The sequence below is a fragment of the Panthera onca genome, chromosome E2 (assembly GCF_046562875.1).
Source record: "Panthera onca isolate mPanOnc1 chromosome E2, mPanOnc1 haplotype 2, whole genome shotgun sequence".
Taxonomy (NCBI): domain Eukaryota; kingdom Metazoa; phylum Chordata; class Mammalia; order Carnivora; family Felidae; genus Panthera; species Panthera onca.
The window spans coordinates 8,804,100-8,830,065 of record NC_138353.1 but is presented as its reverse complement, the minus strand read 5'-3'; the positions used below and the strand labels follow the sequence as shown (position 1 = coordinate 8,830,065).

At 58.2% G+C, this 25,966-nt stretch overlaps 2 protein-coding genes and 1 long non-coding RNA gene across 5 annotated transcripts; 2 read left to right on the top strand and 1 right to left on the bottom strand.

Annotated features, from left to right (window-relative positions):
• Positions 1-99: 99 nt before the first annotated feature.
• On the bottom strand, positions 100-24,758 carry LOC132676068 (fucosyltransferase 2 (H blood group)). 3 transcript variants are annotated; one of them, XR_013552734.2, is made up of 4 exons: positions 23,553-24,758; positions 15,163-15,262; positions 9,944-11,183; positions 100-183 (listed from the first exon to the last, which is right to left on the bottom strand). XR_013552734.2 is itself a non-coding variant. In XM_078439575.2 (3 exons), exons 1-3 carry the CDS (start codon positions 23,769-23,771, stop codon positions 10,165-10,167), a joined length of 1,338 nt encoding a protein of 445 aa, XP_078295701.2. In that variant the 5' UTR covers positions 23,772-24,758; the 3' UTR covers positions 9,491-10,164. The 3 variants fall into 3 exon arrangements, 1 of the variants encoding a protein (XP_078295701.2); XM_078439575.2 differs by lacking the exon at positions 100-183 and having other exon boundaries at positions 9,491-11,183; XR_013552735.2 differs by lacking the exon at positions 100-183 and having other exon boundaries at positions 11,096-11,183; positions 14,086-15,262; positions 23,553-23,569.
• LOC144614714 (uncharacterized) lies at positions 13,450-14,982 on the top strand. Its single transcript, XR_013552736.2, has 3 exons — positions 13,450-14,120; positions 14,196-14,274; positions 14,908-14,982. It is a non-coding gene; the product is annotated as an uncharacterized LOC144614714 (long non-coding RNA).
• NTN5 (netrin 5) lies at positions 15,308-23,663 on the top strand. The gene is made up of 7 exons (XM_060651650.3): positions 15,308-15,514; positions 17,525-18,175; positions 20,763-20,951; positions 21,094-21,243; positions 21,584-21,637; positions 21,858-21,938; positions 23,180-23,663. The coding sequence occupies exons 2-7, from the start codon at positions 17,545-17,547 to the stop codon at positions 23,542-23,544; spliced, it is 1,470 nt and encodes a 489-aa protein (XP_060507633.3). The 5' UTR covers positions 15,308-15,514; positions 17,525-17,544; the 3' UTR covers positions 23,545-23,663.
• Positions 24,759-25,966: the final 1,208 nt, after the last annotated feature.

Here is a 25,966-nt window from a genome sequence, read left to right as displayed (position 1 = left end):
CCACATCGGACAACCCTTGTGACAACTAAACCTGCCCCACGGATGCCCAGAATGTCCCCCCTCCCCCCTGCCCCCCCCCCCCCCCCCGGACAATACTCGCAAATTGAGGACGGCTGTTCTACCCCCTCAGGTCTCCTGTTTCAGGACCAGGGGCGGGCTGGGAAATGCTTAACAGCCGGCTCCCTGGGGCAAAAATAATCCCTGGTTGGTAGCATGTGGTGGAAATGGTAAAAATTTCGATGGTATAAATACCACCCCCCTCCCCCACCCCATGGCCAATGTCAAGCAACCAACATCGCATCTTAGAACACAGACTTGCAGAGAACATTGTTCTCTGATACCCCACATACAGACACAATACATGTAAATAACCCCAAGAGACAGATGATAGGAAAACCTACGAAAATAATCCGGGCAGGAGGAATTTCGAGCTTTGGTTTGACAAAATGTATTCGATTGTGATACATGCTCAAAAGTGTATTTGTTTTGTTTTGAACTTAACCAACAAAATTCAAACTTAAAACAAAAATTTGGGGGGGGGGATGTTTATTTATCTTGAAGGAGAGAGAGAGCGTGAGCAGGGGAGGGGCGGAGAGAGAGGGAGACAGAGAATCCGAAGCAGGCTCCAGGCTCTGAGCTGTCAGGGAAGAGCCTGCTTCGGATCCTCTCCTCTGCTTCCCCCCGCCTCTCCCCCACTTGCTCTCTCTCTCTCTCTCTCTCTAACATAAATAAACATTAAAAACAAATTTTTAAAAAAAAGTTATGTGTACACTCTATTTTAGTCTATTTTTTTTTGTTTTTAGAGAGAGAACACTTTTTTTAATGTTTCTTTTGAGAGAGAGAGAGCGAGTGAGCAGGGCAGGTGAGGATCCCAAGCAGGCTCCACACTGTCAGCACAGAGCCCGATGCGGGGCTCGAGCCCACGAGCCTCGAACCCTGAGGCACCCGGGGGCCGCTTGTGTGATTAGTTCTACAAAATTTCCAGAGTAGGCAAGATCCGTTGCCACAAGCAGATCCGTTGCCGGGGGGTTGGGGAGGGGGAAATAGTGATTCCTGACGGGTACCGGCCTCTTTCCGAGGGAGTGGAAATGTTCTGTGATGGGATGGTCTTCCTCTCACACGTGCCTGAGCCTGGCCTGTCCCAGGAGCCTCCGTTTATGTTCCTCCCACACTGCCCCTAGGCCCAGGTCCCAGCATCCCGTGTCTTGCTGTGACTTCAGACCCCAAGGCTCAGAAAGCCAAAGAGAGGGGCGCCCGGGTGGCTCAGTCGGTTGAGCGTCCGACGTCGGCTCAGGTCATGATCTCACGGTTTGTGGGTTTGAGCCCCGCGTCGGACTCTGTGCTGACAGCTTGGAGCCTGGAGCCTGCTTCCGATTCTGTGTCTCCCTCTCTCTCTACCCCTACCCACACCCCCCCACCCCCGCTCATGCTCTGCCTCTCCCTCTCTCTCAAGAATAAATACACATTAAAATAGTAGTAGTAATAATAATCATAATAAATAATAATAATAAAGAAAGCCAAAGAGAAAAACCCAAGGTCACACACAGAAGGTGATACAGACACAGTTTGTAATCAAGTCACTGGCTCCCAAACCCCTGGGGCACCCTTCCCCGGCCAACTCCTTTGCCAGCTGGGGGCCAAGTTCAGGCCGACACTTCCTGAGCCACCAGGAACCCTCATAATCCTCTGTTCCTGGTCCCTCCCCAGGACATACTTTTATGTTCATTTTGCACCTTGAATAGTAATGAGACTAAAAATATCTGTAATGGCTGTAGGTCCCCTAAGGGCAGGAACTCTATCGACGTTCATTATTGCTCTACAACCATAACCGACTTAGTCCTTCCAACTGTGTGAGGTGGTCCCTAGCAGCTGAGGCCCAGAGAGGTGCAGTCACTTGCCCAAAGCCACCCGGCCTGTAAGTGGCGGAACTGGGATTTAAACCCTGAACCCGAAGCTTTTTAGTCTGTTTGTTTTGGCAGGCAGGCAATGACCAGTGACAGTGACTCTAACCCTCTCTGTCGTGGGTACCAACTGTAGACAAGACCCTGCACAAATACCTGCCACATTTCCGTAAACACTGATACACGTCCCCTTGGCATCCAGCCAACATGCCCTGAGGAAGCCCAGCCTGTCCTGCGGGAGACAGGCCACACAGAGGATGGCCGACAGTCCCAACCAAGTTCCCTGCTGAGCGCAGCTGTATGAGAGACCTCAGACGTCACACGGAGCGGCGAAACACCCAGTCGATCCACGCAATCGTGGCAAATAATAAATTCGGCACTTAACGTCATTACATTTGGGGGACGGCTTGTTACGCAGCATTAGCTGACTGAAACACCTCCCGTTAAGGTGACAGTTCCCTGAGAGCAGGAACCATGTCCGTTTTGCTCCCTCGTGGGTCCCCACTGTCTAGAATGTCTCCTGGAAGATAGTAGGTGTCTATACATATTTGTGGAAGGAAGGAAGGAAGGAAGGAAGGAAGGAAGGAAGGGAGGGAGGGAGGGAGGGAGGGAGGAAGGGGTTTTCAGACCTCCATCTCCTGGGATGATGTCCATGAGACGTAGGTGCAGCTGACGACTGCCCACCAGCCTCTATGCGTATGATAAAGTGTTGGTGGGGCTACGTCTACCTCATTCCATGACCAGGGCCGGGGATGCCAGAATGAGGAGGAATCTTCGTTACCTGGCCAAGAATTTTCCCGCACCCCCGTGACTTTGGAACGTTGTGCCAGACCTCTATGTAGGTAAACAGCTTGCTGATGAGTATCTGAGTCCGGGATGTGTTGTGGTTATTAACCGCGGGGTTAGAGGGGCCCCGGGCTGCCTGTGGGATTTGTGGACGGGGCGCTTGTGGTGACCACACACAAAGGGGCATGGGGATTGCAGAGGGGAGGGTGAAACGCTGGAGCTCCCCCCACCTCCCGCCATCCATGGGCTCTGCATCAGTCAGGAGACACTCAGCGTAAGCTAAAGGGCGATTTCAAACCTTCTTGCAGCCTCCCCGGGAGGGCTCTGAGCGGCTCCCACCATTAAGGTTACCTGTGGCCTCTGCCATCAGACTGGGAGCCCTGTGGGGTGGAAACCAGGGCCAGGCCACCCCTAAGCTTTTCCCCGGGGCACAGAAAGAGGGGTTGGTAGGGGTACCTGGGTGGCTTAGTCATTAAGCGTCCGACTCTGATCTCAGGGTTGTGAGTTCAAGCCCTGCGTCGGTGGGGAGCCTACTTAAAAAAATAAATAAAAGGGGGCGTTGGTTGAATTTCTTCAAAATGTGTTATGGAATTGAAATTCAACAACATGCACAAAAGCAGACGGACCAGAACAACAAAGCCCCAAGCACCCAGCAGTCAGTTTTCAACTTGTGTTGCCAGCCTCCCTTGGCCTGTAGCTCAACTGGGCCTTCTCATTCCATCCCTGAACATTAGTGGTAAGAATACTTCAAAATGGGGGGCGCCTGGCTGGCTCGGCCGGTTGAGCGGCCGACTTCGGCTCAGGTCACGATCTCGCGGTCCGTGAGTTCGAGCCCCGCCTCGGGCTCTGGGCTGACGGCCCGGAGCCTGGAGCCTGCTTCCGATTCTGTGTCTCCCTCTCTCTCTGCCCCTCCCCCAGTCACGCTCTCTCTCTCTCTCCCTCAAGAATAAATAAACATTAACAAATTTTTTTAATTAATTAATTAAATAAAAATTTAAGTGTAGAACAAACACCATGCTGTTACCAGCCCTACAATGAAGTCATTTCTGAATATCATAATATCCAAATTATAATTTCCCCGATGGTCTCAAAGCTGTCTTTTTTCTTTCCTCCTCTTCTTCTTCTTCCTCCTCTTCCTCCTTTTACTTTTTATTTTTTTAATGTTTTATTATTCTTTTTTTTTTATTGGAGGGGGCACCTGGATTAATGTTTACTTACTTTTGAGAGAGAGAGAGAGAGAGAGAGAGAGAGAGAGCACGAGCAGGGGAGGGGCAGAGAGAGAGGGAGACGCAGAATCTGAAACAGGCTCCAGGCTCCGAGCTGTCAGCACAGAGCCCGACGTGGGGCTCGAACTCATGAGCTGAGCAGATGTCAGACGCTTAACCCCCTGAGCCACCCAGGCGCCCCTTTCTTCCTCTTCCTTTTAACCACCACAAACACACCCTCGTGCAAAAGTGGAAATCCGTGGGTCCCTGCTCTGGAGCCACCCCCCCCACCCCGCCCCGGGATGGCACCCTTTCCCCTGCGTGTGGTAACAGCTAACAGTCACTGTGCATGTCGCTGGGCCGGGCGTGGTTGATTTTTTAATCACAGTTTGGTTGAGCTCTAATTCTCAAACTATGAGATGTAAAGCGGACAAATCACTTGACGTATGCACTTCGGTGGCCTTACGGATCAGTGGCTTGTAAACCAGAGTGGCTGTAGAGTCGTGCACACATCCCCACTATCATTCTAGAACGTATTCATCCCCCGCAAAAGGAAGCCTGCACCCATTAGCGCTCACTAGCCATTGCCTCTCAACCCCCAGCCCCAGACAACGGCCAGTCTGCTTTCTGTCTCTGTGGAGTTGCCTTTTCTGGACATTTCATACAGTATGTGGTTGATTGGCCCGCTACGGTTTTATTGATTTATTTGATATTTTATAAAATGTAATATACGTATAATATATATCATATATATTTTTTATAAATATACGTATAGTATATATAAATATATATATTTCAAGTTTATTTATGTATTGTGAGAGGTGGAGGCAGGGAGAAAGGAGCATGGGGGAGGAGAGAGAATCCCAAACAGGCTCTATGCTGTCAGCACAGAGCCCGATGCGGGGTTCGAACCCACGAACTAGGAGATCATGACCTGAGCCGAAATCAAGAGTCAGACACTTAACTGACTGAGCCTTCCAGGCACCCCCACCCCCATCCCCACCCGTGCTCCGGCCAGGTACTGTTTCAATCCTCAGAGAGGTGAAGTCCTTTGCCAAGGGTCACATAGCCAGCGGGTGTGGGAGCCTGACCTCCTCAGCCTGCGGCCAGAGCGAGAGCGTGTGCACTTAACCACTGCGCTATGCGTCCCCTCTGAGTCACTACGTGTAACACGTTCCAAGTTGGGAACAGAGGCTTTATTTTCGATGGCGATGAGAAAGTGGTCTGATCTCCAGCCTGTGGGCCATAAGGCTGGGAATCTCAGGGGCATTAGCTGAGCTGTGAAGTGAACCTTAGTCTGCAACCCCCCACCCCCACCCCGGCTCCTTGCATTTGAGTCCCAGGCTGCCAGAGGGGAAGGTGACACCCGGGAGTCCGTATCTGGTCGGGCTCAACCCCTGGCTGTGTGACCCAAGGCGCCCAGACCCGCAGCTGGGTTGGCTCAACTCAGGTATAGGCGTCTGGTTGATAAGCCTGAGTTCCTTCTGGAAAGACAGCTTTCTGGGCTCTGAGGGTTTCGGGGACGGTAGACGACAAGCAGGGATGTTGGTGCTAGGTCGCCCCCTGTGGTGTGCCTGTATAGCCTCTACCGCTTCCCGCATTCAACCAGGTCACACCCTGCTTGACTCACCCCCCAGTGCTCTCCCCTTATGGCCACTGGGTTCCGTGATCTGACCCAGAACACGGGTCCTGGGCCACGGCAGCCTGTGTCTTTAATCTGCTGGTGCACACAGTGAGGGGCCTGGCACCGGCTCGTGCTTATCCAAGCCATTCAATAAATAAACCGGAAGCACCGTATCCGTTTCCCAAGGGTGCTGTTAACCGCACACTGTGTGCCTTTCAACAATGGAAAACCGTTCCCTCCCAGTCAGGGGCTAGAAGCTGATCTCTGCCTCCGTCATCACATGGCGCTGTCCCCTCCTGTGTCGGTGTCACCTGCCACGTCGGAGGCAGGGCCCCCACCCTACCCCAGCGTGACCTCATCTTAACTAATTTATCTGCAAAGATCCTAATGTCCAAATAAGGGCACATTCGGAGATCCTGGGAGGAAGGCTTTCCGCCCACCCTTTTGGGGGACACAGTTCGACCCGTAACAAACACATACTGCGTGCTCCGTGCTGTTTGGGGTACTGGGCTTGCTGGTTCCTGCCCTGGGCTTCCCCCCATCCCCTGTGGGAGGGACAAGGTGGGAGGTCTTTGAGCTCAGGGCGGAGCTCAGCAAATATTTGTTGATTGAATTTCTGCCACTTATGGTTGACAGCTCGCCAGTTTCTGCTTTGGCCCTTACGAACTAAAAGTCATTTATTTCCTTTTCCAAACAAGGGAACAGAGCTGGGTCCCCTTAGCATTTAGGTGAAACAGATGCAACTTGGAGTCTTGCTGTGCCACTCCACCCAGCTCCCCGGAAGCGAGCAGCGTCTGTTCTGCCTCCCAGCCGGGCTCCTTCCCAGCAGAGACGACCCGACCCGGGAGATAAGGTGGGAGGGTGGCTGGGAGGATGGATCCTCCGAATCTGCCCCCAGTGCCAACATCGTCCCCAGGGTGTTCGAGAGAAGAGATAGGTGGGAAGCGGGCGCCGGGCCGCCTGTGGCTTTCCTCTGGGTCCCCGAAGTGAAGCCGGCGGGAAATATCACTTCATTGTTTTCTCTTCATCGTTTTCATTATTTTCTTCAGAACCAACTTGATTCTGACTGAGGACAGGTCATCGTGCCACTAAGCTGAGTGACTTCGGTGTCAGAGCCGCGTGGGTGTGGGGAGTGCTTTTGTGCGCTAGCAAAATTCTGGAGGCATCGCGCAGGGTCCCAACGCAGAGGGAACAGTCATGGGGGCAACGGGAGAGGGGTTTCCAAGGACGGTTTACAAGGGGAGGATGTAGGGAAACCGACAAAGAGATGTTACAGCTCCCGGGGCGGGGGCATCGACATGGGGCGCAGTTACCACCCCAGGTCGGCAGGGACGGGCCTGGAGAATAAATACCCCGGCTTCGCTCTCCTTCCTCCCCTGATTTCTGGACTGTGATCCCACTGGCCTAAGCCAACGGGAGCCACAGGGCGAGGGAGCCCCTGGAAACGGTCTTTATTAGTCAGTGGGGACCGCGGCAGCAAAGAACCCCGGACTGGGGGCTGAAACAACGCGTGCTGCCTGAAGGCTGAAGGTCAGGGCGCCTGCCGCCCCCGCCCCCGTGCCTGGTGAGAGCGCACTTCCCGATTTGCAGTCCGAGAGCCGAGCAAGATCATCTTTCTAGAGTCTCTTTCTTACCAGGGCACCGATCCCGGGGCGCGCCCGGGGGGTTCGGTCGGTTAGGCGTCCGACTTCAGCTCAGATCATGAGTTCCAGCCCCGCATGGGGCTCTCTCAGGGCAGAGCCAGCTTCAAGTCTGCGGTCTCCCTCTCTCGCTCTCTCCGCCCCGTCCCCCGCTTGCTCTCTCTCAAAAGTAAATAAACGTTAAAACAACAACAACAGGGGCATCGATCCTGTTACACCAGGGCTCCTCGCTCATGAACGAATTGTCTCCCCCGCCAGCCCCCCCCACACCCCCCCCCCGAGGCCCCGCCTCCTGACACGAGCACGGTAGGGGGTTAGGGCTTCAACACAGGAACTGGGGAGGGACCCAAACATTCCGTCCTCAGCAGATGCCAGCAGGGCGGAGGAGGTTGGAGAGGAGATTTGGAGGAGCGGTAGGAAGGACCCCGGCACAGCCGTATTCTAGTGAAGGGGGACACACGGCCTCCATTCACTTCTGTACTTTGCAATTGTCGCAGTTGGTAGCGGGCCACAGGTCACGGCTGAGATGCCTCTACCCTTCTGGCTTGAGTCTCTCCAAAGGGGACAATTTGGGAAAAGATCCAGACTCTGGTAAATGATCCTGAGGAGGAGGGACCGGCCTTGAGAGAACCGAAGAAACACACGGCATGGGAGGTGCCTGGATGGCTCCGTGGCCTAAGTGTCTGGCTTTGGCTCAGGTCTCCATCTCTCTGTTTGTGAGTTCGAACCCCACATTGGGCTCGCTGCTGTCGGCTCAGAGGAACTCACTTTGGATCCACTGTCCCCCTCTCTCTGCCCCTCCCCCCGCTCCCTCTCTCAAAAAATAAATAAGTAAATAAAAACATTTACGAAAATGAGGGCATCATCCCTTATGACTGGCGTCCTAACGAAGAGGAGGAAATTTGGACACAGACCTGTACAGAGGGGAGACAAAAAGGCAGGGAGAAGACGGTCATGTACAAGTCAGGAACACATCCTCCCTCACGGCCTTAGAAGGAACCAACCAGGGAGCGGCCGGCGGGGCTCAGTGGGTTGAGTGTCCGACTTCGACTCAGGTCATGATCTCGGGGTCCCTGACAGCTCAGAGCCCGGAGCCTGCTTCGGATTCTGTGTCTCCCTCTCTCTCTGCCCCTCCCCTGCTCACAGTCTGTCTCTGTCTCTCAATAATAAATAAACATTTAAAAAAAAAAAAAAAAAAAAAAGAAAGAAAAGGAGCCAACCAGCTGACCTTGTGGATCGGACTTCCAGCCTCCAGAACCATCGGATAATCCGTGTCTGTGGTTTAAGCCACGACGTTTGTGGTACTTTGTTATGACGACTCTAGAAAACTAGTGTTACCCCCCCCACCCCCCCGCACTGTCTGCCTGCAGTGATCCCCCTGCTCTGGGGGATCCTAACCTGCTGCGGTCCCCTCCCACAGTGCACCAGGGCTGCGCTGTGTGATCAATGGAATACGGCAGAAGGGGCCGTGTGTGGCTCGGGCGGGCTGGGCCGTGAAGGCATGGCAGTTTCCACCTTGGTCTCTTGGATTTCTCTCTAGGGAGGAATCCAGAGGCCTTGAGGCTCACGCAGCCCCACAGAGGCCCACATCTCGAGGATATGACCGAGAGCCAAGAGCCCAGGAAACTTCTAGCCGTGGAAGCCGATCCCCCCGGCCCCAGGAGGACCTTCAGATGACTGGCCTTTGCCGACACCTGGCAGGCAGAACCATCCAGCTACACGGCCCCAGAATTCCTGACCCACACACACTGTACGAGGTGATAAATTACTGTAGTTATTTTAAGCCACTATGTTTTGGAGTAAATTTGCTAAGCAGCAGTAGACGGCTCACATAGAACCTCCCTCCCGGCTCCCCTCCCCTTCCTCTGGAACCTTCTTCGGCTTTTCTTTAGTATCCCCGACCCTGAGCCCCAGACCATGATGCCTCCATCTGGACTGAAGGAAGTAAATTGGGGTCAAAATGGCTCTGGGGAGATACAATGTGATTAATATGTGAAAACAAATTTGTTCAACCTCAGAAGCGTGCCAAGAAATGGGGATTCAGGGGCGCCTGGGTGGCCCTGTCAGTTGGGCGTCCGACTTTGGCTCAGGTCATGGTCTCACGGTTTGTGGGTTCGAGCCCTGCGTCGGGCTCTGTGCTGGCAGCTCGGAGCCTGCAGCCTGCTTCGGATTCCGTGTCTCCCTCTCTCTCTGCCCCTCCCCTGCTCGTGCCCCGTCTCCCTCTCTCTTTCAAAAATAAATAAGCATTAAAAAATTTTGTTTTAAAAAATCAATAAACTTTGAAAAAAAAAGATTTTTTTAAATTAATTATTATTATTTTTTTACTATCCAGAAAGGAGTGATACACCGGTAAAAGACACTGGGATCTCCATACTTCTAAACATGCTGAATACCAGAAAACCCGTATTACGATCATTTCATCCAATTTTTGTCCACACAGGGGTTTCTCAGAGTGGCTTTGAGTCCTGGGAGCATTGTGAGGCCCCCACCCCACGCCCACCCCCATTTCCGGGGACTTCTCTGCTCCACCGAGGGCGTCTCCCTGAGATTTACCCTCTCAGATCCTGGCTTCCCTCACATCCTTACACGATAAGGCCTCAGGAAACCCAAAGCCCGAATTCTTAGCTGCCTTTGACTTGAGGGCAGGAATGGCTTCACCAAACCAAACCCTCTCAGGAGGCAGGGGCAAAAAAATCTGGGCTCATGCTCAAAAATATGTTTCCGTCTTAAAGCAGCACAACGGTTCAGGGGACGCCACGCACACGCCCGTTAGCGGCCAATACTCACCGCGTGTTTTCAAGGCACCAAATGGACTTGCTGGGTTCTTGCGAGGAGCCGCTGAGGGAAGTCCTGTATTATGTTCTGCACGTGGCCCGCAAAGGCACAGACAGGTTAAGTCACTTGGTCGAGGTCGCCCAGCTCAGAAGCAGAGCAGCCGGGAGGCAGGCCGTGGGTGCCTGATTCTGGGCCCGCCTGCCAGCCCGAGGGCCATGGAGGCGCGTGCCGGGCTAGGGGCTGTTCTCTCTGGCCTGGCCAAGGTCAGCAGCGATGCCCATCCACTCCGGCAGGAAGGCGGCTTGGGGCTTAAAGATCCAGCGGAAGGGGGAGTGCGGGAGGGTGAAATTGGCCAGGTAGATGGTGTCCCCGCCCGCCAGGTAGGCGGCCCAGATCCCGAACGTGCCCACGGTGATGACGCTGTGGTTGCACTGCGTGAGCAACGCGAAATCCTTGGCCGGCGAGCCCTGAAGGCCATTGCCGGCCAACACGACGTCGCCGCGGGAGGCGTCGATGTTCTCGCGGCACCAGGCCATGCCGTTGCTGGTGACCACGAAGACCGGGGCGCGGTGGCGGGCCCGGAACCAGCCCAGGGCCCGCTCCAGGTACCCGCGGTCGGCGACCACGCCCTTCCACACGCGGGGCATGACGTGCACGTAGTCGCCGCGGCGGACGTGGACGCCCACGAAGGTGCCCGGCCGCCGCCCGCCCACCCGCAGCCGCCGCAGAAACGCCTGGGCCTCCTCCCGCACGTGGTCGTGCAGGGTGAACTCGCGCCGGATCTCGTCGCGCACGTGGTGGTAGAAGGTCCAGGAGCAGGGGTAGCCGGTGAGGCGCACGTACTCCCCCGGGATGTGGCGGTGGCGGTCCTCCATCCAGTCGTTCAGGGGGTAGTTCCGCCAGGGGATCCTGCCGGCCGCCGCGTGGTGCAGGACGGGGAGGCTGATCCGGAAGATGGGCGCCAGCGTGCTGTGCATCTCGGCCGGGATGAAGGCGGGCCGCCCGTTCATCTTGGCCAGGGCGTACAGGGTGGCGTACTCCCCCATCTGGTTCCCCAGGCGCCCTTGGGCGTTGATGGTGAACATGCCGCCCCGGGGCAGAGATCTGGGGAGCAGGACGACGCGGCCCGAGTAGGCCCAGGGGCCGGGCACCACGGCCAGGCGCCAGTGGCAGACAGTAGACACCACGAAGATGATGAAGAGGAAGTAGACGGTGGAGAAGGAAGGGCAAGTGGCCCAGGATCTCGCGATGGCTGCGGGGAGGAGGGAGGACCCGGTCAGGACGGGCGGGCAGGCGCACGTGGGTCTCACGCACCCTCGAATCGTTCATTCCTCACACAACTCATCCCAGCCTGTCTAGCGGCGTCCGGCGCGTCCTGACCCGCTTTCTGTTCTCTTCTGTATCTGCGGTTTCCCTGTGGCCATTCCAGCGGCCACAGCTCAGGAGTCTCATGGGCCCGTGTGGGAGGAAGCCCTGGATTGCAGGAGGGGGGCCCCCCACTCTTCATCATCTGGCTTTTGTCCTCCCCAGCTCCAGGCATCCCATCTCTCCCCCCGCCAGCTCCCCTCAAACGTCAGGGTGCCGTGGGCCTTGCCTCAGCTCTCCTCCTCCTCCCATATTCCGGGGCTCCTCACTTTATTAATCTGACCCCTGTGGGAAATCTGAGCACTCCTGGGCCCTCTTCAAACATCGCTCGTTCAGCGTGGGTCCCCAGCAAGGTCAGCTGGCTCTTCCACAGCAAGGCTAGGTGTGACCTCACATTCCACCGGGGTGTATGAGAAGTGCCCTGCCCACTGCTCTGGTTTCCAAAGGCGGAGCCCTTCTGCTCACGTGCCTCCTGACAACTCTGTCCCAATCCTTATCACACCAGCTGCCAGCTCGGGGCCTGCCTGGGGGGTCCTACGTGGAGGACCCAGGTCTCAGGCTCTAGCCAGCTTGTGGGGCTGGCCAGGTCCCAAAGGCAGAGGGGGTGAGCGGAGCCGTGACTAGAGCCTGGGCTACCGGGGAAGAGGGAGCCGCTCGGGACAAAGGTACCCACCACCCAGGCGTGTGACCCGTGCAGCGGCCCACGGCCTGCACTCAAAAGGACCCCGCGCTTCACCTGGCTGGCTCAGTTGGTACAGCGTGCAACTCTTGATCGCAGGGTTGTGAGTGTGAGCCCCGTGTTGGGTGCGGAGTTTACTTGTTTTAAAAAAAACAAACCAGGGGGGCAGGTGCTGCACTTGGTTTAGTGCTCTGGTCTCACCAGCTACAAATTATCAATAAATGTGAACAAGGCCCCCCCTGTTTCCCTGTTCCACTGGGCTCTGCACACCAGGCAGCCGGCCCTGCAGCCACCCGCTTCCAGGAATCTCAAGAGCTCCCTCTCCTGGCTTTCTCTCAGCCTGAACAACTAGAAAGCCACAGAAAAACAGCGAATTAAGGCTGCTGCTTCTGTGGTTCCTGCCACACACCAGGCACTGGGCCCTGAGACTTACCATCTCAGTCCGCAATTCCTTGTTGGCCCCTTTCCTACAGTTGGGTGGCCAACCCCCCACCCGAATTGAACTCATCCGGGGACAAAACATGGCCTGAACTGACCCGCGGCTATTTGTAGACTTTGCTCAATGTGATGTCCGTGCGCTTTGCTACAGAAACAGTAACGTTAGGAGTGGCTGGTTGGCTCAGTCGGTTAAGCGTCTGACCTCGGCTCAGGTCACGATCTCCAGGTTTGTGAGTTCGAGTCCCGCGTCGGGCTCTGCGCTGACAGCTCAGGGCCCGAAGCCTGCTTCGGATTCTGTGTCTCCCTCTCTCTTCCCCTCCTCTGCTTTCACTGTCTCCGTCTGTCTCAAAAATCAATACACATTGAAAGAAAGAAAGAAAGAAAGAAAGAAAGAAAGAAAGAAAGAAAGAGTTGGATTATGGGGTGCTGCCCAGATCCTGCAGGGAAGCTACCTAACATACAGTCTAGGGACCCCATTATGGTGCCAACACACAGGTTCTGAAACGTGTCTGGTCTAAAGAGTTTCAGAGCTTCAGAGAGGAAACCGAAAGCCTGTCTTCACTCATTTAATCCTCTTGATCTCCTGCGAGGAAGGCACACTGTTATGCTCATTTAACAGATGACGGCACCCAGGCACAGGGAGGTTGAGAAACCTGCTTTAGGGGCGCCTGGGCGGCTCGGACTCTTGGTTTCGGCTCAGGTCGGGATCTCACGGTTCGTGGGTTTGAGCCCCACATCGGGTTCCGCGCTGGCAGTGGGGAGCCTGCACGGGATTCTCTGTCTCTCTCTCTCTCTCTGTCCCTCCCCCCCCAAACACACACTCACTCTCTAAATAAATAAATAAATAAATAAATATTTAAAAAAAAAAAAAAGAAAAGAAACAGAAACCTGCTTTAGGTCATGCAGCTAGGAGAGAGGCAGAGCGTGAATCTGAACCCAGGCCGTGTGGCTCAGGAATCTGTGCCGTCAGTCGCTGTCCTGGATTTTTCGAGAATTCCTCAGGGAGAGCCCTCAGCCGCACACTCTCAGTCCAGCCAGACATGGAATGTGACCTGCCTTGCCTTGTGGGGCCTCTGCCGTGTCTGGGCCGCCCAGGTAGGGGCAAAAGATCTCTGCAAGCCCAGAGCTGTGGGTCCCACACTGCTGGGCTGAGCTGTGCCCTGGGGGGGGGGGGTGGGGGGTGGGGGTGTAGGTTCTGCTTCCTCCTCTCTGGGGATGAAAGTGCCCAATACTTGAGGAACCCCTTCTCCTAAATAAATAAATAAATAAATAAATAAATAAATAAATAGGTAAATAAGTAAGTAAGTAAGTAAGTACTATGAAAACCAAACGCGAGGAAGAAAGCCTCCCTCCAGGTCACATTACTTTAAGAAACTTCTTGTCCCAGATGGGGAGGAAAGTAAAATGCGACCTAAACTTCCTGGAATTTTCTCTGGCAGCCAAACTAGCCTTTTGCACTGGCCTTGCCCTCTGCCCGCGTCGCTCCGGCCCCCACGATGATGCTCTGATGCTCGGGTGGCTTGCGGTGTGTCCCCACCGCTTTCGGGTCTCAGCCCGGATGTCCCCTCCGGACCCCCACCCCCCCACCCCCACCTCCCTGCTCGCTTTTGTTCCGCAGCGCTCGCCACCTTCCTCGCCACCTTCCGCCATCCTCTGGAGCAGAATTACTTACTACTTGTCCGAAGCGATCGCTCTTCTCTCTGGACTGTAAGCCTGACTGACAAGGGCGGGGAGGTTTGTAGGAGTTCACGGTGGTAGCGTCAGCGGGGTGTCTGCACACAGGAGGGACTCTGGGGCGCACTTGCGGGATGGATTCGTGCAGTGATGTTACCCTGTCGTTCACACCGCCGTCCCACAACCGGTATGCGCCCTGTGATCTAGGGGGGTCTCTGCCCCCAATCTCCTTCTCTCGCGGTTAACTGCTCCTCCCGGCTTAATTTCAAATCCGAGGTCCTCCTCCTGGCTCCCGGCTCGTGCTGGCGGGTGAGGGCCACCCGGAACGAGAATCACACACCCCCTTGGCTGTGCTCTCCCGACCCCAGGACAGGGTCCCGCCAGCGGACCCCCAAATCCCTGTCAGGGTCGGGTCCACGCGGCGCCGAAAAGAAGGCACTCAAGGGCGCGGCAGCAAATATCTGTGCCCTATCCTCTCGAGACTCCCCCGCCCCAGCTTTTCTCAGCGGGAAGTGAAGGAGAGCCTTATTTTTCTAGTCAAAACCCATCGGGTTGGCAGTCACATCAGCATGACAATTTCAGTGAGTGAAGTGTTGAGGCCTCGCAGGAAAGGCCTTTCCGGCTTTGAGCTGGGGTCCCTGCTTCCTCCCTCCAACGCCAGGTCACCAGGTCCTAGGTCGAGGGACTCTTATCCCCTCTCCTCCTTCCCCACCCACCATCTCAGAAAGCGGCCCAATTCTTTGGGTTTCCCGGTGGCTGTCCAGATCCCCCCCAAAGCACCGATTTTTGAGGTTTGAAAGTGACTGACCTTCATCCTCAGTTCACCCACAGCTGACAGAAGGTTCCAGAGGGGAGGAGACTCTGGCTGGGGGTCCCCCTTCAGTGTGGGCCAGGGGCCGCCCTGAAGCCGCCTGGCCGGTCAGCCCCTTCCCTTCCCCATCGATTGCACCACCACGTGGTGGGCTCAGCCCAGCGGACTGCCTGCCCTTGGGAGTCCTGGGGCAGGGGTCTAAGTGTGAGTGCGGTGGGGACCCGAGACCCGGGAAGGCCCACCTGGCCGGCTGTCCCATCCTACCTGCCTTGAGCCTCCTGGGCCAGCCTGCTCGGGGCTGCCCCCCCTCGGGCGATGTCCTTGGCGCTCCACATAGTCCTGGGTGGCGGGCTGGCTGGGGTCCCTGTGGGGAGAGCGTGGCTGCGGTTGGCGAAGGGGATTGGGGCGGGGGTGGGGGTGGGAGGTTGGGGGGAGCGGTGGTGGTGTTGGATTCTGCGGGCTCTGCTCTGAGCTCCCGCCCAGAACCCCCACTAGCCTGGGGCCTGGCGACAGCCACTCTGCACTCACTCCTGAGAGCCCACGCCGCCGCCGAGCTCCCGCGGGACGGGAGAGCACGGGAGGAACGCACCGCAGAGGACACTCTTCTTGGGTGCAGGTTTGGCCAACATCAGGGGCAAAGGGCAGGGTGTGTGCAAAAAAGCCAGGGAAAAGTAGCCTGGGTTCCAGGCGGACCCCCACACCGCCCAGCCCGGGGGGCCTACTGTGGGTCCGGTGGAACACAGCTAGGCTTTTCTCCTTATGGCGGGGGGAGGGGGGGCGGCGCGGGAGGTATGTTCTAGTTCCCAGACTGGTAGGGACAGGAGGCTGGACATCTGGGTTCCCAGATGGCCAGGGGCTGGCTTCTGGACCCCTCAGGAACACCGGGGGACTCACGGCCTGGTCGTCCAAGGTGCTAGGGGCCAGAAAGTGGTACCCCATGAGCCACCCAGGTCAGAAAGGAGAGGTAGGAGGTGGGGGCCAGGCCCTTAACAAGGCTGGCGGTAACGGACGGGGCAAATGCCGCTGCCGCCAGTGAGCAAAATGGCGCCAGGCCCCTCGGGAAGGGCGGAGGGTGACGCCGGTCATCTGGGGCAGGGGGACGTGGTCTCTGCACATGGCAACTGCAGTGGGGACACCCGGGGCTGTGAAAGCAGGCTGGGGGAGGATGGGACCCCACCTGCACCCCCAGACGCCTCACAGACTCCCAGGCCGGGAGCAAGCTAGGGGCGTGGACAGTGGGGCCCAGGAAGGCTCTAAGACCCCCCAAACCTGAGGAAGTTCCTCACTAGGGGCTGCCAGCCCTGGAGCGGGAAACCAGGGGGGCATTTCAGCACCCGAGTCCTTCCCAGCTCTTGCCATCCCAGGGTCTGGACTTCGGGCCCCCTTGGACGCCTGGGCATCTGGCCCTGCCCTGTCCTGCCCCTCTCTCTGCCCGCTTCCTCAGCACCTGCCACCCCCCACATCCGTTCCCCTTTCTAATCTGGGGACCTTAGGGGGGGCGGACAATGTGGGGGCTCTGCTCTCCAGACCCTGAGGCCTAGGATGGCAGGCGGGAGGGGGGAGGGCTGAGATTATAAGAAAGTCCTCAGAAATCCAAGTACAGCGTTCTCCCACCGTGAATTCTAAGGGGGACTCGTGCACCAGCTTTCTTAACCCCGCTTTTCAGCTCCAGAGTGACCTAGGCTTCTAGTCCCCGGGTGTCCCCCCTCCGGTTCCTCAGCATGCTTCTCTGGGCTTGGCACCTGGGTGGGAAAGGGTTAAGGCAGGGTGGAGGCTGGGGGTGGGTGGCAGTGGAGGCCGCTGGGTTGTTTGGCGATAATCCCCCTCCGTGCCCTGGGTGTGGAGAACAAGGTTAGGGCCCCACGTGGGAAAGGGCCTCTGCTCTGATCCTCGTGGGCTGGGGGCCTGGCCTCCCGCTTCTGATCCCCTGCCGAGCCCCTCCCCCAGCCCCGTCCCCTCCCCTCTTCTCTCCCCCCCCTCCCCACGGGCCAGGCAAGCCAGGCTGTCTCCTCTCTGCTCTCCTCCTGCTCCCTGGGTATCTCCGAGCCTCAAGGTCTGCCTGTCTGTCTGCCCGGGCACTCTATCCCCTCCATTCCCTGTGGATCTGGGTGCCCAGCCGCTCTCCATCTGGGCCTTCTGGCCTCCCCTTGTGTCCGGTCCTCTCTCTTCATGGCTCCTTCTCTGCACCTGGCCCTTCCCTTACACTTGTGTCCCCTCCTGTCTGTCTTCGGCCGTCTGTGCCTCTGTCCCTTTGTCTCTGAGTTTCATCTGTCTCTCAATGCCCCTCCCCCTGGTGCCCTCTCTAGGATTCCCCCTCTGTCCCCACCCCTGCCCTCTCCCCAGGGCCCCCTGCCCCTCGACACTGACGATAGCTCTGGGGTGTTAAGCTACGGATTAGTTCAGGCAAAATTCTCAATTTTGCTTGCGTTCTTTTCCCTTTGGGTTATGTAAACAGTAATTCTCCCCAGATGGAACTATTTTCCTCGCTTAGAAGCAGCCGGGCAGGGGGGCTTGGGCAGGGCCGGGGGTGGAATGCTAGGGATCCTCAGAGAGCCTGCGGGGAGCGGGGGTGGAGGGTGACCCACGACCCTCGGCCTGGTCACTCCTCTCCTCTCCTCCTCTCCAGGTACTTGCTCTGCTAGGACCATGCCCGTGACCTTTGCCCTCTTGCTCCTCGTGAGCCAGGCCACCGCAGACCCGTGTTACCATCCAGGTGGCCGCCCCCGCTTCTGCCTCCCACCGGTGACCCAGCTGGCCGGCCTGGCGGCCTCCTGTCCCCAGGCCTGTGCCCTCTCCCTGGGGGCGGACCTCAGCCCCCGGGCCACCTGCAACGGGAGTCTGACCCTGGCCCTGGGTGGCCCCTTCCTCCTGACGTCCGTCAGCCTACGCTTCTGCACGCCGGGATCCCCGGCCCTGGTCCTGTCTGCTGCCTGGGCCACCGGAGGCCCCTGGAGATCACTGTGGCGCAGACCCGCCTGGCCTGGGGCCTTGGGGGGGCCCGAGAAGGTGACCTTCCGAGCCCCGCCGGGCCCTAAGTCCAGCGTGGTGGTCAGTCACCTTCGCGTGGAGTTCGGGGGCCGGGCGGGGCTGGCGGCAGGTGGCGTTCGAGGCCGCTGCCAGTGCCACGGCCACGCTGCCCGCTGCGCTGCCCGCGCCCGGCCGCCCCGCTGCCGCTGCCGCCACCACACCACCGGCCCAGGCTGCGAGAGCTGCCGCCCGTCCCATCGAGACTGGCCCTGGCGGCCCGCCACGCCCCAGCACCCCCACCCCTGCCTGCGTGAGTCCTGGGCCCCCCCTCTTCCTGCCCCCACCCACCACTCGGCCCCCGAGGCTCTGGCAGTAGCAGCCGGTCCCTGGTCCCTGCGGGCAGTGTGCTCGCTCCCTTGCGAGCCCGAGCCGGGCTTGCTCCTTGCTTCACCCCCACTGCTCCTGAGCGGATCCCCCGCCCGCCCCCCCCCCCCCCCCGCAGGCTCCACCTGCCTGCCACTCTCTGCCGCCCACTGGGGGCTCCAGTCTCTCCAGCCTCTGCCCCACACACCATTATGATGCCGCTGCTGCAGGTGCTCCGGTGATATTTACCCAACGGTTGTGAGGAACAGGGCAGCGGGACTTTTCCCGAGTCACCAAACCAACCACATGGGGGAAGTATTTATTCATGAACACATATGTACCCATCGCCTGCTGGGTACCAGGCAGGCTTGTCATCGGGTGCCTTGCACGGATGAGGAGGCTGAGGCCAGAGGGGAAGAAGGCCCCTGCCCAAGCACACACAGCCAGGGAGCGGCAGGGTCAAGAATCTGAGCTCGGGAAGTCCCGCTCTGGGGTCTTGGCTCCCGTCAGGTGCTGTCACACTTGGTGCCCCAGGGTGGCAGATGGGCACTCGGGCTCAGCGGCGGGCCGGCCGGCCTGGGCTCAAATCCCAGCTCCTCTGCTCCGTGGCTGTGTGACCACAGGCAAGTGACCTGACCTCTCTGTGCCTCCGGTTCCTCCGCCTGTCAAGCGGGGCTGGTAACAGCACTTCTACAGGCCGTGGTGAAAACCCAATGAGTTGATATGCATAGAGTCCTTACAATAAAGCTTAGCATATGGTACCTGGCCCCAAGGAAGACCTCGCTGCGGAATCGCCAATGTTAACACTCCCCGGATGAAGAGGGTGGGGGCCCGAGGGGCCGCCCCACTTGCTTTTAAGTCTCGATGCTAGCAAGCGGCGGTGCTGGGACTGGACTCGGGAAGACAGACCTTCCTAGATAACGGGCGATCCACCGGGCCATCCGGCTAGCCCGGCAAGCTCCAGGCCTGCTCCACACCTTCCCTGCCTCCACCCTCCCTCGGGTTTTTCCAGGCGGGAGATTCCAGGGTCTGGGCCCTGCCCTGCCCATGTGCCAGCTGCCCCTCCTCAGAGACAGCCCCCTGTCTTCTGCCTCCGGCCTCTGCCGCCCTGGCTGATGGTGTGCGTTTGTTACCAGGCCCCGCACCAGGCCCCGGGAGGTAGCTCCACTCCGCTCTACCAGCCAGATCTGATCCCTGAGGGGAGACTCACGTCTGGGGGCGGGCCGGGGGTCGTCCTGGGCCCAGACAGGGCCTGGGAGCGGGGGAGGCCTTCTGTCTGAGGGTCACCACACGGCCCCAGGCCGAGCGTGGCGCCGGCACTCCGAATCTGGGCAAGAAGCCGACGGTGTCGTGAGGAAGCAGGGTCTGGGCGCACAGGGTGGGACTAAGTCCTGTGGCAGAGCCGTGGGTTTGACCGACGGGGGTGATCTGAACCCTTTCCCGCCACCAGAGTCTTCCGGGCGCAAGTGATGTGAAGTGATCACCCTCAGGTCAGAAGGAATCCAAAGCCAGATTCTTCCCACTGATAATCTAAAGAGCACCAGCCGCCTCCAGGCCCATGGAAACCCTGGGGGAGGACTGAGGTCCCCACTGGATGGGAGGAAGCCACGGTTTAGAGAGGGGACTCATTTTCCCAAGAACGCACGGCTGCCTCAGTTTCCTGACCTTCCTACCGCTTCTCCGCGTTCTCGGGCCTTGCCAGCCCAGGCCCCTCCTTAAATCTCTCCAAAGAACGGCCCGCGAACCCCTGAGTCAGCATCTCGCTGGCCAGAACCACAGATCCCTGGGGGTGCGCCCCGAGAAGCTGTTTCCTGGTAACTGTGAGAAGCAGTAAGGTTTGACGCCCACTGCCTCTCTGACCAGAGCCCCCCAGGAAGACACACACCGCACAGAATCCTCGCGCGGGGCGCGGGCCACACTGGACCGTGCTTGCGCGGTGCACAGACTCGAGCCAGGAGGCCTGGGTGCCGACCCAGCCCCTGCCACCCCCTCAGCTGTATTACTTTGGAAGCCGTGAACCTCACAGGGCCGTTCCGAGAACGAAATGTGCAGCACCGGGCGCGCAGAAACTCCCCACAGGCAAGGGCAGGCTCTGGGTCAGGCCCGGGGTCAAGAACTTCACATCCTTTTGGTTTCCTTTAAGCCTCCGGAAGTAGTAGACATCGGAACTGTCATCTTACGGCAAAGGAGGCTGAGCTGCAGAAAAGTCACTTGCTCGAGGAACACAGTGGGGAGCGGACGTGCGGGGTCTGACTCCACAGCCCGTGCCCGCAGCGCTCCGTGCTGAACCCCAGCGTCTCAGGGACATTCGGGCGGTGCATCGGGCCCCTCGGGGCTACCCACTTCAGTCCAGTGCACCCCAAGATGAGAACGAGGAGGTTCGGGGAGCCAGGCTTACCCCGGCACCCCCGGCCATCTCTTCTTTGTACCCGCTCTCGCGCTTTATTTCTTCTCCTGCGGGCAGTGGGGAGCGAGCCCGGGGCCCAGAGCAGCAAGGCAGGGGCTGACGCGCGCCTGCTCCGTCCTCTTTCTAGCCTGTTCCTGCAACCAGCACGCTCGACGCTGCAGGTTCAACTCGGAGCTGTTCAGGCTGTCTGGCGGCCGGAGCGGGGGCGTCTGTGAGCGGTGCCGCCACCACACGGCTGGGCGCCACTGTCACTACTGCCGCCCGGGGTTCTGGAGGGACCCCGGCCAGCCTATCACCAGCCGCAAGGCCTGCAGGGGTGAGTGTTGCCTGGAGCGGGGCCTAGGAGGAGAGGCGGGCGGGACCTGACTCCTGGGTCTGAGGGAGGAGGGGGCTGGGCGACTGGGAAGGAGCACCCGGGGCCCAGACACTCCAGATCCCCGGCCCCTCTCCTCACGCAGCCTGCCAGTGTCACCCTATTGGGGCGACGGGTGGCATCTGCAACCAGACCAGCGGGCAGTGCTCCTGCAAGTTAGGGGTCACCGGCCTGACGTGCAACCGCTGTGGTCCTGGCTACCAGCAGAGCCGCTCTCCCAGGATGCCCTGCCAGCGTGAGTCATGAGGGGCAGGGCCGCCTGTCCTAAGTGGGACGGGAAGGGGACCTCTCACATCTCCAGCGGGGCAACAGACGCTGGGTCCCTGGGGGGAGGTGGGGCCTCCAACTCCAGGCCCCTCAGTCTTGGGAGGGAGGAAGCCGGGAGCCGGGACTCTTGTGTCCCAGGGAGGAGGGGGCTGGGAGTCTAGATTCCCGGATCCGAAGGAGGAAGGGACTAGGGACCAACTCCAGGTCCTGGAGGAGGAGGGTGAAGGGTGCTTAAGGGAATAGACACGGGGGGTCTGGATTCCTGTTGGGGGGGGGACCCCTAAGGTTAAATTTCTCCTCTCTCACAGGAATTCCAGAGGCGACGACCCCCCTTGCTACTACCCCTGGCACTTACAGCTCCGGTAAGGCTGGTGTGGAGAACCCTGGCAGCAAGCGGGATCGGGGACGGGCTGCTTGGGCCCCCAGGTGGGGGATCTAGGGGTGGCCCACCGAGCCCAGTCCCCAGGGTTGCGGCACGCCCCCCTCCGGTGTCCGTCAAGATGGCACGCGGGGCTGGGCAGGGGGTAGAATGCTGTGGTCCAGGCTTCGGGAGCCCACTGCAGATGGCCTGACCCTCCCCAGACCCTCAGTGTCAAAACTACTGCAATGTCTCGGACACCAGGGTATACATGAGCCTTTGGAGGTATTGCCAGCAGGACTACGGTGAGTGCTGGGGAGGAAAAAACAAGGCTGGGGGCTGGCCAGGTGTTCTGATGCCCGCCTCTTTCTCTGGGCTTCCCAGTTCTCATCTAAAGTGGGGGGGGGGGGCTCTTCTTAAAGGACCCTTCCTGATCTAGGACCTAACGGGACAGAAGATAAATGGGGGGCAGGGGCAGTGGAGTGGGGGGCGTTCCCTATCTTCCTCTGTCTCCTCTTCCCCCACCTTCTCGGCCTTCAGACTTTCGCTATCTCCTTCAGCTGGCCATCTTTGAGGGAGACAGCTGGCCTCTTGGGGATGGAAGGAGAAAGGGGAACTGGTTGAATGGATGGTCTTGCCTATCTTAGACGCTTTCCGCCTCCCATCGGGGTCCTAGATTCTGCGCCCTAGCCCCACTCTCGCAGAGACGCACCCCAAAGTGCCATAATCCATCAGTCCACACCAGCCCCGTGACCTCAGAGATCTCTTAGATACTCAGGAGTTCAGCCCAGCCCACGACTTTCCTCGATGGTATAAGACCCCCCAGGCCTCTCCTCCCTGAGGATCATCATCCTCTGGTCCTAGCCACTAGTGTCCTAGGACTTGGAAGGTGGAAACTTCTCGTCCCGCCTCCCACAGAAATCTTCTGCCCTACAGACTTAGCTTGCCAGCCAGAGTCCTTCCCCTGACATGTCTCGCCTCGGCCCTTCAGCGATTACATGTTTCTGAATCACCACCAGTAGGACCGCAGGTTCTAGGTTCTGACCTCCTTCTGGCCCCCAAATTCGTCCCAGAGCGCCCCTCCCCCAGCAATACCCTTTCCCAAGGGCTCTGCTTCTGACATCTTTCACACTGCCACATTAGAGACCCTGGACCTGCCTCTTCTGCCTTGCTCCCGGCCACACCCACTGTAGGGTCCCCTTAGTCCTCTCCTACGCCCAATTTGGGCATCTGCTACTCCCAGTATGAACCCCAAAGGGCCCCACCTGGCATGTCCCATGCTCCTGGGTTCCTCTCTCAGTCTGGCCTCCACAGTTACAATCCTCGAACCCCACCTGGCACTCCATAAGCCCCACCGTCGTCTCCCCCACGCCGGGCCAGACCCCCAGACAGCCCACCCTCAAACGTTCAAGGTCTCTCTCCTTCCTAATGGTATCCTGGGAGCCCTCCCGGGGATCCTGCCTCCCTCCCCACCAAGACCGACCCCACGCCACCCCAGGGGCTCCCCCCACACCCAGCCCGGGCCTGACGGCAGCCCTCCCCGCAGTTCTCCGCGCCCAGGTCCTGGCGTCAGAGGCGGCGGGCCCGGCGTGGCAGCGGCTGGCCGTGCGCGTGCTGGCCGTGTACAAGCAGCGGGCGCGGCCCGTGCGTCGCGGTGGCCAGGACGCCTGGGTCCCCCGCGCCGACCTGGCCTGCGGCTGCTTGCGCCTGCGGCCCGACACCCACTACCTGCTGCTGGGCAGCGCGGCCGGCGGCCCCGACCCCGCGCGCCTGGTCCTCGACCGCCACGGCGTCGCGCTGCCCTGGAGGCCACGCTGGGCCCGGCCTCTGCGGCGGCTGCAGCTGCAGGAGCGCGCCGGGGGCTGCCGCGGCCTGCGACCCCCCACCCCGAGCCCGGGGCCCGAGCCCTAGAGCCCCACCTGCTCGGCCTCCGCAGCCGACGACGACGACGACGACGACGACGACGACGGAACTTGGGAGCGACCGCGAGCTGAACCTTCTACTTCCACGGCGCGTCCCTCAGCGAGCCAATCAGGAGCCGTGGAGCCGCTGACGTCACTGGCACGCGCCAGGCTGGAGGGACCCTTCAGCGAAGGCGGCAGGCCGGGAGCCCGGCTTTTGGCCTCTTGCGAGGACATTTGGCCTGTGATCTGGGCAGCCAGTCCCCTAAATAAAGTCTCAACGCTTGGGGAATTTTGGCCACAGACACCTGATATGTGCTGGGAGGGCCTGGGAGGGGCAAAATGAGGAAAACGTGCAGAGCTGAAGTATGCCAGTGCCCCCCGACAAAATGCCAAACCCAGCGAAAGGGCTGGAAAGACATCACTATGTGCTGGTCAGATTTGTGTTGCTTGACGATTGGCCAGAAGCCAGTGGGAGGGAGGGTGGATGGAAATGGCGGGAGATGCGCCAGAGGAAAAGGACAGCAGTGCCGGGTTTCCAGAAAGTTCCACCTTTAGGAACATTGTGTTCCTGATGGCCCCTAGGATAGTCTCTGAGAAAGGAACAAAGGGACTTGGAGTGAATATCCGAAGAGGGTTCTGACTGAGGTTCATCTGGTCTTGAAGTCCAGCCTAAACCCTTTCTGGAGAGAATAGCCAATTGGGAGCCACAGAGTGGTATGGGCATCACTTGGTGCTAAGCAGAATTTTTTTTAAAATTTTTTTACATTTATTTATTTTTTGAGAGACATAGAGTTACAGAGCACAAGTTGGGGAGGGGCAGAGAGAGAAGGAGACACAGAATCCGAAGCAGGTTCCAGGCTCTGAGCTGACAGCATAGAGCCTGACGTGGGGCTCAAACTCATAAACCATGAGATCATGACCTGAGCCGAAGTCAGACGCTCAATCGACTGAGCCACCCAGGCGCGCCACTGCTAAGCAGAATTCTATTCCCACTCAACAGTTGGGTCCCTACGGGCCACAGGGGTGGAGCTAAAAAAAAGCAAGAAGCAGTAAGTACCATGGAATGGAAGGTTGTCATAGCCTAGAACTTTCCTCGCCACCTCACCTCTGCCCCCTGCAGCCACAGTCAACAACAATTTCAAATTTGGGTGATCCTTGCAGGAGAGTCACCGAGGGAATGCTCTGAGGGAGTCTCAGAGGAAGGGATGTGACTTACCGTCCACTGGGGCCTGGAGAGCAACCCTGTTCCTTCCCTGAGAAGAAAGAAGGCCTCTCAGCCAATGGAGAGTCAGGATGGGCCATGATGTCATTGGGTGCTAGGAAGAGAGAACGGGCCCTCCAGCCAACAAAAAGGAAGGAAATGGCCCACTCCACCCGCATGTCCTGTCCATCTGCAAATCCTGTACCCTCCATCCGCTACATACGTTCGTAATTCAACCATTTTTACCATGTCCACTGCCACCACGTGGTCCAAGCCCCCACCATTGTTCTCCTGGGTTATTACGGTAGTGTCCATACTGGTCTCCCCTCTCCCCCCCCTACTTAGAGTTTTCTTCAGACAGAACCGGGATGGTGGCTTTAAAACCCAAGTCAGGGGCACCCCGGTGGCTCAGTCGGTTGAGCGTCCGACTCTTGATCGAGATGGAGCCTCACGTTGGGCTCTGCGTTGACAGCACAGGTCTTGATGTCAGGGTCGTGAGTGCAAGCCCCACAACTGGCTCTACGAGGGGCGTGAAGCCAATTACAAAAAACAAACAAACAAGAAAAATCTGGATGTAGTCAAGCCACCTGGAACCTCCTGGCTTTCCTCTCCATCATCCATAGAGTGCATCAGGATGGAAGAAGGTAAAGAGAAAAGGCCAAAAGTCCCACACAGCTGACTTATAAGGGTTATTTTCCAAAAACTGCTATACAATCCCTCTGTTCTTATCTCATTGGCCAGAATCTGGTGATATGACGACATCTAGCTGCAAGAGAAGGTGGAAAACAACTTTTAATGCTGTGCTGTCTTGGAGCCAGCTAAATAGGGTGTTTTACTATCAAAGAAAGAGAAAAAGAAAGAATGTTTCGGACAATCGGCCAACCTGACTTTAGGCCAGACCCTTAGCCAATCAGAACCCAGAACCCAGAGTATGCTATGACATCATGAAGTGCTAGGCAGAACAGCCTTTTTTTTTTTTTTTTTTTTTTTAGGCAGAGCAGCCTTATTGGCAATTCCAGGAAAAGAGAAGCTGAGATTCAAAGGAGTCTGGTCATGGCATTGCATTCCACCTCCTGCCGTCCTGACCTTGGATTTGCGTCTGTTTTGTTCCATGTTGTAACCGCAGCCCCTAAACTTTAATATGTGTGTGTGTGTGTGTGTGTGTGTGTGTGTGTGTGTGTGTATTTAAATGCCTGGTGGCCGGGGCACCTGGGTGGCTCAGTCAGTT